Below are 18,079 nucleotides of genomic sequence, written 5' to 3' on the forward strand. Positions count from 1 at the left end.
CACCTGGTTTCAAAAGGGCCTGTTCGACCCTGGTTTACAACGTTAGGTTCTTAGCTGCCTGAGCATTTTTTCTGCAACAGTTGTGATCACATGGTGAGGATAACTTGCCCCTTTCAGGCGGCTGACCTGACAAGAAAACTGCTTTGCAGCCGATGCACACATGACTTGTTAAGAGCGTTGGTAAGGCATGATTGAATGATTCCTCATTTTATTACTTTTGAGTGAGCTGAATGGTAGGAGAGGATGGGTTTGCTAGCTCTTGGCTTGAGCTACCAGCACACAAGACACAATGAGAAAGTAATCTCCAAATCTAAAAATCTTAAACAGTTATCGGCCGGAAGCTAACTGTTTAAGCTCGCACTGTGCTGTGTAGCACGGCTGCAACTCCATTGCTGTCAGTCTCCATTGGGGAGTTTCATGTCAAGAGTTCGCGGCTGCCTGTGTGACAGGGATATAAGAGGATGCTTCAAATGGTCCGTGGGGTTAACGTGTGGCGGAAGAAGGGCGAAAACAGAAAAGACCTACGCATTCAGGAATGAATGGGAAAGGTAGTGTGTTGCAGCTTCCTTAAAGGTACTTGAGCTCAAAAAACTGTTGCCTGACGCTGAGATGCCCCGCCCTTCTGTTTTCTTTTTGAATAAAATAAGCACTAGTCGATCCTTACTGTTCAAACTGTATTAAGTTGTTCTTTTTTATTTTTTTAACATGCTTACTAGACGGTGGCAGCATCAGGTGGCATGGTGTCAACCCGTCTTGACATAAAACAAGGTTCTGTGTCACTCAGGGAATTTTGCAAAGGCTCTCAGGGAAAACCTGGAAAGCTCTGGGACTTTGGAAATGTCAACTTGGTAGACACCCTGGTAAAAATTAGGACTGTTGCTTTTACTCAGCTAGACTTTTGGCATGTGAAAAAGCACTGTGATTGTGCATGTTGTAAAATGATAGTTTACCATTGCAAAAAATTTTTTAAACTGTATAGGATTACTTGCCTCAACTTCTTTTACTTGATTTTTTGTTCACATAACTCATAATTTGGTCATCTTGCAGGATCAATTGTCTCAGCTGCAGATCCGGCGGTTTCCTGAATTGGCACTCCTTTTTCCAGAATTGGAGTTAACAGAGTATCAGGTAAAAATTTTTGCCTCTAATAATTTTATTATTTTACCATTGTGACAAGCAAAATAACAGGGATGAGACCTGGACGCACATGTCTGATCGTTTTTAGCTGTGGCTTCAACTGTGCGAGGCAGTGCCCATGGCTGCTACTTATGCCACCGAACACCTATACAAAAATAGAGAAGGGAAACTGTACCTTCCACAGTGCAACGGAAATAAGAGTAGCAGTGGTGTTGTGAACTAAAGTATGCAACCAAGAGATGGCGCTGGCAAATCAAAACTAATATCGTCATCGTCATTACGTGGTGAGCAATATGCCCATTACGATAGTGGCTGCTGGGGTTTGTTGCGCTGCTCGTTCGCTGGTTTTGGGGCGTTTTGCTACCACTTATGGAGCCGTGTTTGTGTGTACAATGCTCTAAAATGACTACCGATACCTTTATTATATCGCCAGGTGACCGAGAGGGCTCAACTGGCAAAAAAACACGTCAGACAAGTAAGCTTACATTGTTTGTAGTCAATCGTGAATGAAGCAGTACATGCCCACAATTTTCGTACAGGTCAGGTGGAGCTAATGCTGTCAGTCACTGAGTTTACAACATACAGAAACACAGATAGTAATCTATTTAGCGAAATTAAAAACTGAAATCTAGTGTAGTTTTCTCATCCTGTTTGGCGTGCCGCTAAAGCAAGGACAACGATATTGTGCTCGGCTACACTCGTACTTGTGTTGCATACAGTGCTGTTTGACTTGTTTAATACTATACGTATGTTGTCTGCCTTCGACGATTCCAGCTAGATTCAAAAAAGAAACATAAGAAGTGCTCGGCAAAGATGTACTGTCAGTAAGGTAAGCTCGAGCTGCAATGTCGCATTAGTTTTCATAACACATTGGCGATAGGCACGAAGTGTAGAGGTAAAAAAAACTTTATGCTAAATTTTAGACCACATATTGTGTGTTCTCGATATTTCTGCTGCACATTTAGTGTTCAGGTGCAGCAGTAAAGGCTTTGACACAAGTAGAGTACTCGTAGGAAGGCGAGGAACGTTATGGAGACAACAGTACTTACAAGGACCTCTTCAAATCTTGTGTATAAACAAGGACACTAAATAAACATATAAGTATGCCCAACTAATGCTCACGGATCCTTGTAAAATGCAATCTCTTGTTTCATGTTGAAAAAACATCTCGGTTTGCGTGTTCAAACAATGCAAAAAGGTTACAAGGAGAGAACACTTCAGTTGAGTAACAGAGGAAAGCAAGGGAAGCCTCAGCCTGTAGCCAACGTTTCAACAATCAAACATATTTGTGAGGGCCGTGATGAAGATAAGTTGCCATGCTGAGGCTTCCCTTGCTCGTCCACTGTTGATTGGCTGAATGTTAAACCAAACTTCGAGTATATTTCAAAAACGTTTTGTGAACACACTGCCCTCAAGTATGTCATCTGGTGTTTAAAGAGAAACAAAAATTGATTTTATTGGTTTGTCATGTTTGAGAAGTGGGGAGTAGGCCAGTTGGGTGAAGTTGCCTGTTCTAGCTGCAGGGTACCGTTTGCCAGCAAAAACGAATTCGTGCCCACTCGTCTCTTCACCTGGATCGGCAAAGAAAACTTTTGTTTCGTCTTTGGTCCGCCTTGCTTTATTTTTACGAAATCTCCGGGCTCAATGGTAGACGCTCTGGCACCTCGTTTTTCATCGGTGTACTTTTTTGTTCGTTGTTGCTGCTCCTTAATGCGCTGTTTCAACTTTTCCATGGCGACATGCGGCTCCTCGAAAAATTCCCTTTCTGGGAGGCCAACAACATCCAATCTTGTTCTGGGTCTTCTTCAATGCAGTAGGTAAGCCGGTGACGCTCCTGCAGATGCATGTGGGGTGGCCCTGTAAACACCCAGGTAGTCCCAGATTGCCTCCTTCAGTGGTCTTCGTTCCAATGCCGCAACCTGAATATATTCCTTGAGAACGCGGTTGAACCTCTCAATCTGACCATTACATTGCGGGTAATACAATGTTGTAACGCAATGCTGGATTCCCCGATCTCGTAAAAACTGCTCAAAACATGTCGACATAAACTGACGCCCATTGTCAGTTACAATGCTTTTCGGGTACCCTTCTCTCGCAAAAAGTTCCAAGAGCATTTTCACTACTGCCTGTGCAGTGACTGTGGACACAAATGCCACCTCGGGCCACTTGCTGTGGTAATCAATAATAGTGATTGCAAACCTGCACTCCGGAGGGGCTCGCTCCATCGGCCCAACGATGTCGATTCCAAGCTTTTCCCTTCAGCTTCTCGGGCCACTTTACTGGCTCCGGGGCCATTACGGTTTTTGCAGATTTATCTGATGCTTTGCAGATAGCACAATTCCTAACCAGCGATTCAACATCACTGTCCATTCCGGGCCACCAGTACTGTTCCCTCAACCGTTGTTTGGTCCTTACAATGCCTGGATGCGATTCATGTGCCATCATGACCAGCCTGGAAGTGAGTGTCGGTGGGGGAACGACACGTTCAGCGCGAAACAGTAGCCCGTCTATCACCGACAGCTCTTCTTTTATACGAAAAAACAACCTTAATTTTCCAGCTAAACAGCCCTTTTCCGGCCATCTGGACGTAACATGCTGCGCCACCTCATTTAGTAATGAATCCTCAGCTGTTGCTGCTTGCAACTCGCTCTTAGTGATCATGCTGGAAACCACAGCAACTACTTCCTCCACCGGTTCGTCCTCTGCAGAGGTCAAAGGTAACCTAGAAAGCGCATCCGCAACGACATTGGTGTTCCCCTTTGTGTACTGCACAGTTAAGTTGTATCTCAAAAGTCTAGCACACCAGCGTTCAATACCCAGTGGGCGTCTTCCAACCCCATTTGTGGACAGCAGTGTCACCAAAGCCTGATGATCAGTTCGTAAGACAAACTTGCGGCCCCACAGATAAACGTGCCAATGTTCACACGCCCATAAACATGCCAGCACCTCTCGTTCCCCGGTAGAGTACTTGCGTTCTGTTGGAGTTAGTGTCCTCGAAGCGAATGCCACTGTACGTACTCCTCCGTCGACTACCTGCTGTAGCACAGCTCCCAGTCCATATGCCGAGGCGTCAGTGGTCACTTGTACAGGCAAAGACTCATTGAACATAGCCACCACCCCGCATGATGACAGCATCTCCTTGATCCTGCAAAAACTCTCCTCGGTGCTCTGATCCCACACGAATTTCTGTCCTTTACGAAGAAGCCGTCGCAGCGGCTCCACCACCTCTGCATAATTGGGAAGAAAATGGGAGTAATAGCCTACGAGCCCAAGGAAAGACCGCAGCGAGACTACATCGGCAGGCGTTTGTGCTTTAATCACAGCATCCACCTTTGACTTGCGTGGGGCAAGACCACTTGCACTCACACGATGACCCAAAAAGGAGAATTCCTTGACAGCGAACAAGCATTTCTGATTTAGCTGCAGCCCCGCCTCAGCGATCCGATGCAATACATAGCGAAGGTTACGGTTGTGCTCGTTTTTAGTCTTTCCAAAGACTATGATGTCGTCGATATAAAACGACACGCCCTTGCAGCCTTTCAAGATTTCTTGCATCATTCGCTGAAACGCGGCTGGTGCCGATGCGAGGCCAAAACACACTCTGCGGAACCTAAATAAGCCTTCGTGCGTAACAAACGTCGTTAATTCGCGACTCTCTTTGGCTAATTCCACTTGATGGTAGGCTGCAGCAATATCCAGTTTCGAGAACCATGCTGCTCCGCTCAGCGCATGCAACAGTTCCTCCATGCGCAGCAAAGGGAATCCATCAATGACTACTGCTTTGTTCGGCTCGCGCAAATCGACGCATAGACGAGTAGTTCCATCCTTCTTCTGCACAACCACTATGGTGACACCCATTCCGCAGCACTGACCTTTTCTATAATGCCTGCATCCAATAATCTTGCCAGTACAGCCGCTACTTTCTCTCGCAGCGTCAGGGGCAAATGTCGGACCTTCGCTGCTACTGGTTTTACATCTGCGCACCGCTTCACAGAATGTACAATGTTTTTCGCTAATCCCAACTTATCAGCGAAAAGAAAGGAAAACTCACATAATTCAGGAGGAAGCGACTGGGGGCTGACCGAGACTTGCAGACACTCCAGTGTAGAACCGATGATGTGCAACTCTAGCTTGTGGACCCCATCCAGTCCAATAATGCCATGCCTTGGGGAATAACGTAAAATCGAAGGCAAGCCGAGTTGTTCCCGCTTACAACTCTGGCTGTGAACCATCCCAAGACTGGAATTTTCTTCTGTGAAAAATCCCGCAGCGTCACTGAAGCCGCAGTCAAAGGAAAACTGTTGGCGAACTTTGCTCGATAAACGTGGTCTGGCAAAATAGACACCGACGACCCAGTATCTACCAGCAACTGAAGTGGCTCGTTCTCAATAACGACGTCAACGACCAAAGTCCTTCGTTCCACTTGTCTGACTGCCAGCACAGTGAGCACGTCCTCCTCGCTAGCGCCGTCGTTTCGGACCGTCCGCACGTCCCGCTTCGCCGACCTGCCACAGACCGCTCGGAAATGTCCCATCCTGTGGCACTGGGCGCAACGTTTCCCCCGTGCTTTGCATTCCTGTGAATTAGCTAGGTGCCTTGTAGAGCCGCACCAATAACACTTGCGCACCGGCGTCATTGCCGCGTCTCTGTCTGGGCTTCTGCCTCGAGATACATGCTGCACTATGTCCGTTTGTGACGACCCTTGGTCATAGACCGCAGCACCCTTCGCTGCCTGCTCGTACGTCTGCAGCATTTCCACTGCCTCTGCGAGCGTAAGTTGTGACCCCTTCACAAGCAATTTCTGTCGCAACTCAGTGCTCCGTACTCCGTCAACAACCCTGTCTCGTAGAGCCGCTTCCAGGAATTGCCCGAAGCCGCACGTCTCTGCTAACTGTCGGAGAGCACTGACATACTCTCATATCGGCTCATTCGGCAGTTGCCAATGTAACGTGACTCGACGTCGCTCGACCAGTACGTTGACGGTGCTTGAGAACTGCCGATCCAATAGGCCCAACGCCTCCGTGTAACTTGTGGGAGATACGGGTGGTTCTCCTCCGTACTCTTGGGACAAAGGAACGACAACACACAGTAGTGCAAACAGTCACAAGGGCATTTATTGCACCTTTCATGGATCAATGCCTGCTAGCCGAGTTCATATCCCCAAAACATGCCGATAGGCGCGCGACAAATCTAGAAGTCCGACTCACCGCGTCCTCGCGAGCGAATATGTTCGCTCCATGCTGGATCCCAACGCCTGGTCGTTCGCGTGTATAGTCACGCGAATCGTGGCGCGTTCCAAGGCGGCCACGCGAGGCGGTCTCGCAGATGCATCGGTCGCCGCGCGCTCGCGGGAGACGTCCTCCGCCGCGCGCCGACCCGCCGGGAAAGAGCCAGTACCTTGTCCGTCGGCGCCCGAGTAACCCCGCCGCGACGGTCGCGCCATCTCTCGCGCCGCGCTTGTACCACCCGACCGCCGCGGGCGCCAGGCCACGCGAGCCGTGCGGGAAAACAGCATATCAGGGGATGCGCTATGCGGGAAAAACATCAGGGGACGCGCGAGGGTCGCGCAACCCCACATCCCCCCAACCTTAAATCACTTCTTATTCCGGCGAAACATGTGACACGGTCTAACATCAACACGTGCTTCGCGAACAAGGTGGTACATGCAACAGTGGCCGCGCCGGGGAAATGTCCACACGCTGTCCATAACGTGCGAGCCGACTGTCCTTGGGTACACCGCTGGCGTCCGCCGGTCACAGCAGCAGCTTTGCGACTCGACGGCACGATCCCAGGCCAGGACTCCGGAGACGACGACGCAGCAGTCGGTACGAGCAAGCGTCGCTCGCGCCGACGCGCCCTGCTGGCAAGAGCCGCCGTAGCTGTCGGTGACCGCTGGCTCCTTTGTCCGCCGCCGAGGGTTGTGAGCTGGATGCAGGAGGCCGCCGAAGTCGCTGCGCCGAACTGGCCACAGCATCACCATCGCCCGGGGTGACTCCAATGACGCTGCGTAGACTCAACACACTCGGCAAACACTACAGTAGTGCAAGGGAGAGGAATTCTGCATGCGCATCGCCCAAGTGGTACGATGTTCAACTCGGCTAGTAAAAGATCGGGCAGCTACTCAGATGCTAAGTTCACGTGAACGAAGCTCGCTTTCTTGAGTCGAACGAGTAATTTCAATTCGTGCGAGGCTAAATAGAATGAGGGGAGCAAATTGCAACGCCTCAACGCCACGGTCCACCAGGTTGTGTCCCTCCACGTGCGACAGGCAGCTTCGTAAAGCCTTAGGCCTAAAGCGTCGCTACTCTGACAACAACCGGCATCCAAAAACAACACCCAAAATGGGCGCAAAACAGGCAGCCGCGAGGAGACGTCAGCTCTATTAGGTGGTCCTACTCCGCTCGGTGCACACAGCATCCGAGTTGACGGCGCCCACCGTCCCAGACGGTGTCGGAGCGCCCAGTGCCAGGCCGCAATACCAGTCAGCCCGTCGTGGCACCCGTGGCCCGCGGCCACCCGGCTCCCAGAGCCGCGACTTCATCCGAGTCAAAGAGATAGAAGAAGCTATTTACATAAGAAATTCGGACCACCCACGAGGCTTCCGTACTCACTCGCTTCAGGCTTGCCACTGCTCCGCGGGCACTCAGCCTCGCTCTCCTAGGATGCAGACCACGTGGCTCTCGTACTGACGAATGTCATTAAAAAAAAACACTTGCGAAAAGGCTTAGCATGTTGACAAGTCCAAACACACTACCGCCACCGTCGCCTCTCTCAAGAAAGCACGCCGCCGACGCTAGCGATCAAAATCCACGCTAGGCCTACGCTTCGGTTCAAACAAAGCTCTCGAACGAAGCAAAACTGTTTAACTCTATCGTCCGATGCCCCAAGAGGTCCACGTTGGGCAGCCAGATGTGGGAGATACGGGGTTCTCCTCCGTACTCTTGGGACAAAGGAACGACAACACAGTAGTGCAAACAGTCACAAGGGCATTTATTGCACCTTTCATAGATCCATGCCTGCTAGCCGAGTGGCTATCCACAAAACATGCCGATGGGCGCGCGACAAATCTAGAAGTCCGACTCACCGCGAGCGAGCGAATATGTTCGCCCCATGCTGGATCCCAACGCCTGGTCGTTCGCGTGTACAGTCACGCCAACGGTGTCCAAGGCGGCCACGCGAGACGGTCTCGCAGAAGCATGGTCGGCGCGCGCGCGCGGTACGTCCGGCGCTGTTCGCCCAACCCGCCGGGAAAGAGCTAGTACCTTGTCCCTCGGCGCCCGAGTAACCCCGCCGCGACGGTCGCGCCATCTCTCGCGCCGCGCTTGTACCACCCGACCGCCGCGGGCGCCAGGCCACGCGAGCCGTGCGGGAAAACAGCATATCAGGGGATGCGCTATGCGGGAAAAACATCAGGGGACGCGCGAGGGTCGCGCAACCCCACAAACTATCCCCTTCACTTGCCTCCGTCTTGTCTTTTCCTGCTGGTTTGCCTGTCTCCGGCCCGGCTTTTGTCATGTTTGACTTTCGTGCCGGCTCTGGGCCCAATGTGCGAAAAACACGGCGTCCCTCGACCCCAAGACATTGCAGCAGAATGACCTTTTTCCGTAGTGGCGGTTGCGCGTCCATCCCCGTCGCTTCAAGGAAATTTGTGAAATCATCGTGCCACTGCTCCCATGGAATTGTCGCATCTCCAGGAGTCTCCAGGAAAGGCGGTAATGGCGGTAGTCCGTACGCTGCCATCTCGTAGGTGACACCCCTTGGAATAGCACGAAGCCAGGTAAAGGAAAGCAGTTCGTCGCTAGCTCGCTAGCTCCGCCGACTGCGCCAGATTTTAGTGACGAGAAGCACCGAATGATAAGACAAGACTATGCATTGACGGGGAACCACGGAACTGCCCTTTATTCTGATGGCAATCGCTTATATACAACTGATACACAACAGTGTCCTTGTGCGGGCTGTGCTTAGTGAAGCCTTGACTAAATTTTTCGCCAGCAACTAGGTAATAAACACAGTAATTATGTATCAAATGATATTGATCAAACTGTATCACCGGAAGTACACTTGCACTAATGTGCTGTGAATTTATCGCAGTGTTTTATTCATGCAGACGCAGCCAAAAACTATTTGTTTTTTATACTGTACTCCGTGTTAGGAATTTTAGCAACGTGGCAAAATAACAAGAGCCTTGTTTGAATTGCCTTTGAAGAGCAGTAACTTTATTATGATTTTACCCTTTGAAAAAAAAATGGACTACAGTAATCTGTTTTATTCGCCTCGCATCTGAAGAAATTGAAAGTTGAAAATGCGAAGCAATGTTTTTTTACTCACCGGTGCACACACCCAATGACTGCAAGGTAAATCTGCTTTCCAGACAGACTGTGCTCAGTTCCAGCGACGGGTTTTCACGCTAGCTAGTACATTTTTTTCAAGCAACCCGTCATGACGCGGCCAGAGGCGGCAGATCACTGACAACGGAAGCCGTGTAAGTAGCCATTACGCCAGGGAAACGCCGCAGCTGATAAAATTCACCGTCTTTAAGCATGTTCGCCTAGTAGTGACTATCGAATGTCAGACGCACAAACTGGCTGAGGTATTATTGTTGTCTAATTAAAACGAAGCTGCATGATGCTGCACAAAGGAAACAACCACTCCGTTCGCAAATATAACCGCCATACAATTTGAATCTATAAACGGCAAAGACTGCAATCGATACCAGTGGGTTGCTGCTTATCACATGTCAGTGTGGTCTCAAAACCTTTATTCAAGTAATAAAGCACAGGTTTTAATAACATAGATTTAATAAAAACAATTGTCTGTTTATTTTGCAAAAAATTGCACGTTAACTATGTTTGACAGTTATTATATGTACATTTCTAGATCCAATATTTAGCCGCGTTGAGCGCCCCTAGCGGAAAAAATACAATTAAAGTATGCGACCAAATTACAGTAGCTTCACTTTCGCACTTATGCTGGAATGCACTGCGGTTGATTTTTCCTCCTCTGTGGCGATCGCTGGAACTTGAGAGTGTGCGGGACCTATTTATGCACTTCATCTTCATTTGCAACACTCCTGCACCTACCAAAATTGGCAGGGACACCAGCTTCAAGAACGTAAACTTTCTGGACAGGATGCTCGGTCATGAAACTGAAAGCTTGCCTCGGGCAGCACGGTCACAACACTATGTCACATCAGTGACGCAATTTGATCAGCCATGCTAGTTTCCAAAAAATAGGCAGTCAATCGTGATTGTCCACCAGGGTGACGTATCGTGCAGGCTTTATGGTGGTATGTCAGGGGTGCAGCGCAAAAGCAGCAAGTAGTAACACGTACCTGGTGGGAACATGTCATAACTATGCACTAACCACAAAGTACAAATTTGTGTTGCTTTAAGTGCACCACCACCATTAAATAAATGCAACACCACTTCGAATGGTGTCTGCAAGACTCCTTAAGAGTTATTGCTTTTTGTAAAAGGGGTGAAAAACACCTCTGGCTTTTTTTGCATGCTCCTGCAACAGAGAACAGGGGACACACATTGAATTTTCTTTCTTTCTTGGGCTTTAGTGACAAAAAAAAATCTGGCTTTTTAGCGTGACTACAATAGGGTGCCTGCAGCACCTAAACGCACGCTGGAGTACTGCGTTAGGGCCACCTACGGCCGTTCCTGCAGTATGTGTTTTCCTGCATGCCACTTTCCGCCTTTACTAGCTATGCATCTTCCTGTCCATGGTCTTGTGTTCATTATTTCTGAAAGCGGATCAGACTGTATTGACATAGTTCTTCACCAGGCCCATTTCAAATTTGTTTTATATAACGTGCAACTTGTACAGTGCTGTGTAGTGAGCATTTTACTGTAAATTTTTTGAGGTTAGGTCAATAATATAGGAGGTAGGAGAAATATAAAAGGTTGCACATCAATGCTGCTAAGAGGGAAGCTTCACTGCCAATATAGACATTCTCACTTTTCCTTTGACTAGCATCCACAAGCGACATTCTTTCTTTGCCTTCTATCATGCCGAAGCCAAAGAACTGCATGACATTCTTGTCGTGAGCCTGGCTCCTTTTGTTTCTCTTCTCTTCGTTTTTTGCACTTCCAGTGGTGGTCTTGCCTATACTGCATTGGATGATTTACCGAACTCGCATGTCATAATCAATGTCATTCCGGGTAGTGCATCTCACGAAGAGACGTTTATGCGCGTTTAATTCTTCAGCAGTATGTGCGGCTCCCTCAAGAGGAAGGGTGCACAGGGTTTTATTTTAAATTTTAGCTGCCTTAATGCCAATCAGCAGTTTGAAAATTTATGAGCACAATTGTCAGTATTTGATCTATGCATCGTGCTTGTTAGTTTTGTATGCCAAACTCTGTGAGGTGTCCTTTAAGAGGTTGAAACAATCACAGCAAACAAAAATGGGGCAAAATAAATGGTGTTACGCACCCCTCAAAAGGTTGACTGTGAATACTGGTTCACATGTGCAAGAAATACACTTGAACCTCATTATAACAATGTTGAAGGAGATGCCGAAAAGTGAAATTTTGAAGTTTTATATGCCAGAACCACAATCTGATTTTCAGGCATGCTGTAGTGGGGCATTCTGGATTAATGTTGACCACCTGGGGTTTCTTGATGCGCACATTCCATATTTACTCAAACCAAAGCCGATACCTCTTTGGAAAAATAATATACAGTCGAACCCACGTATATCGAACTGAAAAAAAAAAAAAAGACTGCAATCAGTCCAATATACAGTTAAAGGTTGATATAACGAAGTATTTAACTTTTTATAACCTGTTGTCCTTAAACACCACATATTTAGAACCTCAGTATAAGGAAGTCCGTTTGTATGCGATTTCAATATAACGAAATTTCTCTTCTGCCACAAATGAATGTCGAGACAATAAACAAACTTCCATGGACAGAGATGGCAAAGGATTATAAGTGGTTGCTTGTAGACGCACCTTTCAAATCGTGCGCGGCACTACAAGAGCGACCGCTGAAGGGTAGCTGCATCATGTTCCATGTAAAGTTCAATTGCGATAAGACCCTATCGCACCCTGTGCACTTTGTGCTTTAGGTACGAGTGAAAGTGTGCAAGTGAAAGTGTGCGAGGGTGAGATAAGAAAGCCGATGGCTTCACGAGTGGTGCCTTACTGCACATGCAAAGGGATATAGGGGGAGGAGAGCTCGCTCGCGGTAACGTGATAAAGTGCGCGCGAGGGGCAGATGGTGGAGGCGGGGGGAGAAAGCGCACCCAGCCATTTACAGCGTGCGTCTTGGCCGTGGCTGGCCGTGAGGTACACAACATGAATGACATAGCATACATGTCATGTCATTTATGTCATCATATAAATGACAAGCACGCATGGCATGGCATGAGCGACATGCGTACATATGACTAATGACACAACAAGATGACACGAATGGCATGCATGCATCACGTGACATTAATGACGCATCCAGACATGAACATGAATGACATGTGTGCAGGACACGACATGGACGAAAAAATTTGTACACGCTCAGGAAATTGCTTACCTCGCATATGGCCTGAACAGTTGCCCTTCTGTGAGCGTTTGTTTCTTTCTCGAAAAGTGTACCAAACGATGTCGCGGTGATACTCTATGCTGTTAGAAGCGAGATAGAAATTTCTTTTCACATGCACCATAAACCTAAGTGGCACGTGCGTTGATTGTGCGACTTTCTGTCCCTGGTGGCAGCATTAACCTTTCAGTACATAGGCCAGCAGGAAAAATTGTTGGCTCATACAACGCAGCCATAGGGATCATCGAAGTATCATCGCCAAAGAAGTGCACGCCACCAATATTTAGGCGCGTCGTTGGCTTCCATTCAGTTCCTTTAGGGGTGTAATGTAATTAATCAACTTGTAAGAATGTTCTAGCTGCACGCGCATGAAGGCGCTACGATGCCCAGAAACGCTAACTTCACGCGGTGCACGCTCCTTATCCATCGCCCTCACTGGTCGCGGAAGTACGGTCACGGAGAAATGAGAGAAATTTGTTCCCGGGGGATTTTTATTTTTTTTTTTTTCTTCGACCATTTGACAACGGGTGAGACGTTTCGACGCTGCTACTGAAGTACACGCACTCTTTCATTATGCGTTGACTGCAACAACATACACGAAAAAATTGCTGACGATTATGTTACTTCGTAATGCGAAATTTGAGTGCAGCTATTCAGCTGATTCACTTTTAGATATATTGAGGCAAAGAATTCGAGCAAGACATGTATGTACAATTACAGACAACTTTTTATTCATGACACATATTCCCTCTTCAAGAAACACTGCACTCCCAGTTCTTGATTGTCACGAAGGAAGCTTCGTGGTCGGAGAATTAGATGGATGCATGCTTGACTTGCTGCACCAATGCCTTGTTCGGCGTAGTGCACCTCTGGATTTTGGCGGCGACGGCGTTGGGCCTCTGCTCGGGCAGCTCGTTTAGCAGCAGCGGCAGGCGAAGGACTTCCACCGGTTGCCTCGCTCATGGCTTAGAAAGAACTGGCTGAGAATAAACTATTTATATAGGCAGACGGATTATATTACAATATAAACCGTCTGTGAGTTTCGGCCAATCCACCTCGTGCGGAACATTTCGTACCAGCCGCCACAACACTTGGCGCAACTTGCGGCTTGGCGCTTGGCGCAACTGCATCGCTGCATTGCTGCAGTAGTAGACAATGCAGCACCACCTCCGAAGGCTGCATTTCTTTGTTTTCCGAAAAGTTGCGGCCAAAAGCCACAGGGGACGAAAGGTGACGTGGCTGCGGCGAACGGGAAGATGGGCGACGTGTTAGCGGTGAGCACGACTAGTGTCCGCGCGGCGATAGTGAGCGACTGTACCACATGCTCCTAACAGAGTTGTCGGCGCTGTTGAACTCGGCGGTGGGCGAAACATTGCGGGCATTTCCATTAAAACGGCTCAGGTTGGTTGGCGCTCAAGGGGTTGAGGGCCACAAGTTGCAGCAGTATCGAGCGACATGACCAATGCGATGACAGGTGAAACATATTGGCTGGTCATCCACAGTTCTCCACTCAGTCGGGTTGCGATAACACGGAGAGAAGCGTCAGGGTGGTAGTGAAAATAGTAGAAGGGCATTTGTCAGCGCTGGGATTGGCGACAGCACATATAGAATGTAATCCAATGTTTTCAAGTTCCTGGCGAACAATGGCTTGTTCAAGGGGAACCGAAAATGTGGTAGCATCCGGGCTACGCGAACAGAAAGCTGCAGGCGCCATCGCATCCTGTTCATGTCGAACGATTTGCACCACGTCCTCTGATGGCGACGCATGCTGCTGTGCGGGTTGATCTTCACATGTCGACGTTGCGGCAGTAATGGTAAGTCTGGCGAATGGTTGCGAGGCGCGTCGGCTTTTTGCCTGCTCAAATTGTCGGCACTCTTTAATGATGGCATCAGCTGTAAATCAGCTTTTGCACAGGAGCAGATTAAAGGCGTAGCAGCAATGCCCTTAAGCACATGCCCGACCTTTTCTGCTTCTGTCATGTCGCAATCGGCTTTATGACAAAGTGCCAGCACGTCCTGGATGTACCAGACATTGGACTCCATGGGGGATTGGACACGGGAGGCCAGTTCCTGCTTTGCGGCAATTTTACAGCCAGCTGGTTTGCCAAACAACTGTCAACTTCTCTTTGCATTGGTCCCAGCTCGTGATCTCCTCTTCGTGGTTTTTGTACCACACCTTTGCCATGCCTCATAGGTAGAACAACAGGTTGGCTATCATAAGCATAGGGTCCCATCTGTTGATTTCACTCACATGTTCATACATAGCCACCCACTCTTCAACGTCGGCACCGTCGGTCTCGCAGAAAGTTCCAGGATCCATGGGTTGGACAACCACAACCGACGACGACAGCGACGTAGGTGGCAACAGTGACGTTGGAGGAGGCAACAACGTTGATCCCGCGTGCTCACCGTCATTCATGGTGCGGACGGTGATGCGACGTCCACTGCGGAGCTCCGTTTCCAGCCGTGGTACCCCGCACCTCCCACCAATATGTTAAGGGGATGTTGGGAGTATATAAAGACTATATTTACAATATATATACAGGATGAGTCAGCGTAGACAAGATGGCTGACCACCAACAACACGCAGCAGCCAGCGTCTCGCGATCTTCTTCTTCCTCTGTCTTCTTTCATCCTTCCGTAACAATATCATAATTCCCCAGTGGAGGGTCAAAAATCAAGTGAAATATGTAATGCTTGTGGTGTCTTCCTTATGAAGGTTTGCGAGGTTCTCTTTTATGTACTGATGAAGTGAATAGTTCTGTTTGTATATCTAACAACGCTGGATCGATACTTGGTGTGGCAGTAGGTGCTTCAATTTTGCTTTTCTAGGCACCCTAAACTGCGCTGTAGTACCTCGAGTATACTTTATCTATTGCAACTGGAGCTGCAAAAAACTGCTTCATGGTTTCAATTTGAAGTTTTAGTGAACTGATGGGTTTCGCGAACAATGCGTGCCTCGCCATAAAGACAGTCTGTTGCTACCATTGCGCGAGGAGTGTGCCATATTGTTGATAAAGGCTACTAAGGGCCACCATGAAACAGTTAATTGCTTGCAATTGATTGGCTCTCGATCTTAACCACGAAACTTTTCTTTCAGGTGATTGCTACTATGGTATTTGTGAATTAATTATGTAAATACTCTACATGACGCACCATCGTGTTAGCAGTCACGAGAAATTCGTTTTATGGGGCCTGTTTCAGAGAGCGGTGAAAGTAGCAGCATACTTTTTATATGAAATGCATGCCTAACTCTTTCTTTTACACATTAATAAAGTGGCCATATTTGACTAGAGCAACTTACCAGAGTAATAAGAATCATGACAGCTTCGATGGGCGTTGTCTTTCTAGCACGGATACCAAGACACTAAATACCGAGATTTTTCTTCCATGTAAAATGGAGTGTCTCTCATAGCTAACTACTAAGGGAATGTTAAGTGTTTAGCGAAGCATCATACACAACTTCGCGTGTCGAATTTGCGGACATTCTTTTTACGCAAAAGTTATGGACAGACACGACGCATATATGCATTGTAAAACCAGTAGATCCCTTCAGTGTTACATTGCTTGCAATATCAAAGCCACAAATTTTCTCGACTCGTGCGCTTTTGAAGAAGGAACTGTGGTTCAGCCATAGTAGCAGAAAGAAGCCAACATAGTATGGCTCGAGCCACCCATGCAGGCATACACGAAGGGAACGAGCGCGCGCGGCACCCGAGCGAGCTGGAGCGAGCGCCGTCTTGGCCGTGACGTCACTCGCGAAAGGGCACCACTCCAAGTTCTAACTGCTAGTAATTCCCGGTAGTTCCCAGAGAATTGCCTGTGTGCCCGATATCCCCACTACATTAACCGCCAGCTTAGCGCGTGTGCATAATTTCGAGTCCAGTTGCCGAAGAGGTCTCTGCATTGTGAGAGGGAGCATTCCGCGACAGCTCGCTGCCTAACACTTCGTTGGCCAGGCGGCGCCGACTTTTAGTCGTGGCCTTATGCTGCTAGGCCTAACCAGCGCCACCAGTGTGCGGAAGCTCCCTATAGACCGTTTTATCGAGGGCGCCGCCATTTTGCAATCACAGTGCCGTGTATCGTGCGGCGCCATGCTGGTATGGAGGATAGCACTGGAGGGTGCACAGCGAACGTGCTGTTGACGAGTGGCAAGTTTTCGCGCTTTCTCGAGAGTTGTCAACAAGTGGTTTAGATTGCAATACTTCTTAGCGGGTCGTCACTAAGCTTTTAGCTTCGATATAGCCGCAATATCGAATGTCGACGGGCTGTGAGGCGCTCCGGCAGCTCTCTCCACGATCAAAATAGGAAGCAAGTCTGAACATTGTTGATACATAATGTGTACGTGCAACGTGTTATTATTGTATGTCTAGCCTTGAACTCTATTAAGGTATCACTCAGGCGACAACAATCAGAGGTGTCTCCATGTGTCATGCGGTGTGCCACACCAGCATACGTCCCTATCCAGGTAACTGCAAAGCTCCGAGGAAGCACGTTTTGCTAGCTTTCGTGGTCCTAAAATTTTCGCGGTACGATTTTCTAAACCTTGTTTATCTGGCACCCGGGCTTCAAACTTTACAAAATAAGGAATTGTAAAATAACTTGATCTAAAGGGCTGTTAACATGGATCAAATGAGCTGATGATAGTGGCCGCGAATACGCCACAATCAACCAGACGCACGCGATGCATTGAAAGATTATGCGCACTCTTAGGTCTCAAATGGTGCCTATCCATGCAAGGTCACCTCGCCTACTCGAGAGAGCTGAAAAACTAACAACTTCTCTTTGCAACAGCAATTTTATTTTCTGCATTAGTACAGCGCACAAGGAGTGGCGTTGACAGCTTGCCGGTGAGATTCAGAAGCACGGGAGAACCCATGTGAACTAGGGCCGGCCGACACACGCTAGGCGTGGCTTTAGTTGCAGGATGGAAAAGAACACACCTTCATTTCTTAGTTGGCACGTACTGTTGTCATAATACGTCCTCAGGCAACTTCCACCAGAACGTTGGTTGCCAAGCATGATAATCTTAGAACACGTTTGAACAGAATAAGTTTAATGTGCATGCACAAAAAAATAGTTCGCTTCATCCATTCGCAATAGTTGACTGACCCAAATACACAGCTTTGTTTCATATCCCAGTTTGATCATGGGTGCCCAGTTTGTCGCCGAGCGCTCTCTGGGAGCAAAACCTTCCTAACATACTCCTGATGGCATCAAGCCCTTTCTGTTAATGCTGGTGGCAATACAAAGCGAATGCTTTTCTGCTATCGCAGCTGCGGTGTTCACGAAGTCGCTGCGGCTGAAGATGTACTTCACGCTTGCTTCCTTAAGGTATTCTTACAGCCGAATACAACAGTGGTAGCCCGTCGACCATGAGTGATCCGACGTTGCAGAAATC

At 48.3% G+C, this 18,079-nt stretch overlaps 1 protein-coding gene across 3 annotated transcripts in view; it reads left to right on the forward strand.

The window, feature by feature from the left end:
* Positions 1–18,079, forward strand: part of LOC126548000 (serine/threonine-protein kinase 31-like) — a 322,789-nt gene that overhangs the window by 244,790 nt on the left and 59,920 nt on the right. For all 3 annotated transcript variants that reach the window (XM_050196069.3, XM_050196070.3, XM_050196071.3), the window contains one exon: positions 1,048–1,128. In XM_050196069.3, the coding sequence (XP_050052026.1) occupies positions 1,048–1,128 (81 nt within the window). The remainder of the gene's footprint in view (positions 1–1,047; positions 1,129–18,079) is intronic.

Source organism: Dermacentor andersoni, chromosome 1 (genome assembly GCF_023375885.2).
Source record: "Dermacentor andersoni chromosome 1, qqDerAnde1_hic_scaffold, whole genome shotgun sequence".
NCBI classification, from domain to species: Eukaryota; Metazoa; Arthropoda; class Arachnida; order Ixodida; family Ixodidae; genus Dermacentor; species Dermacentor andersoni.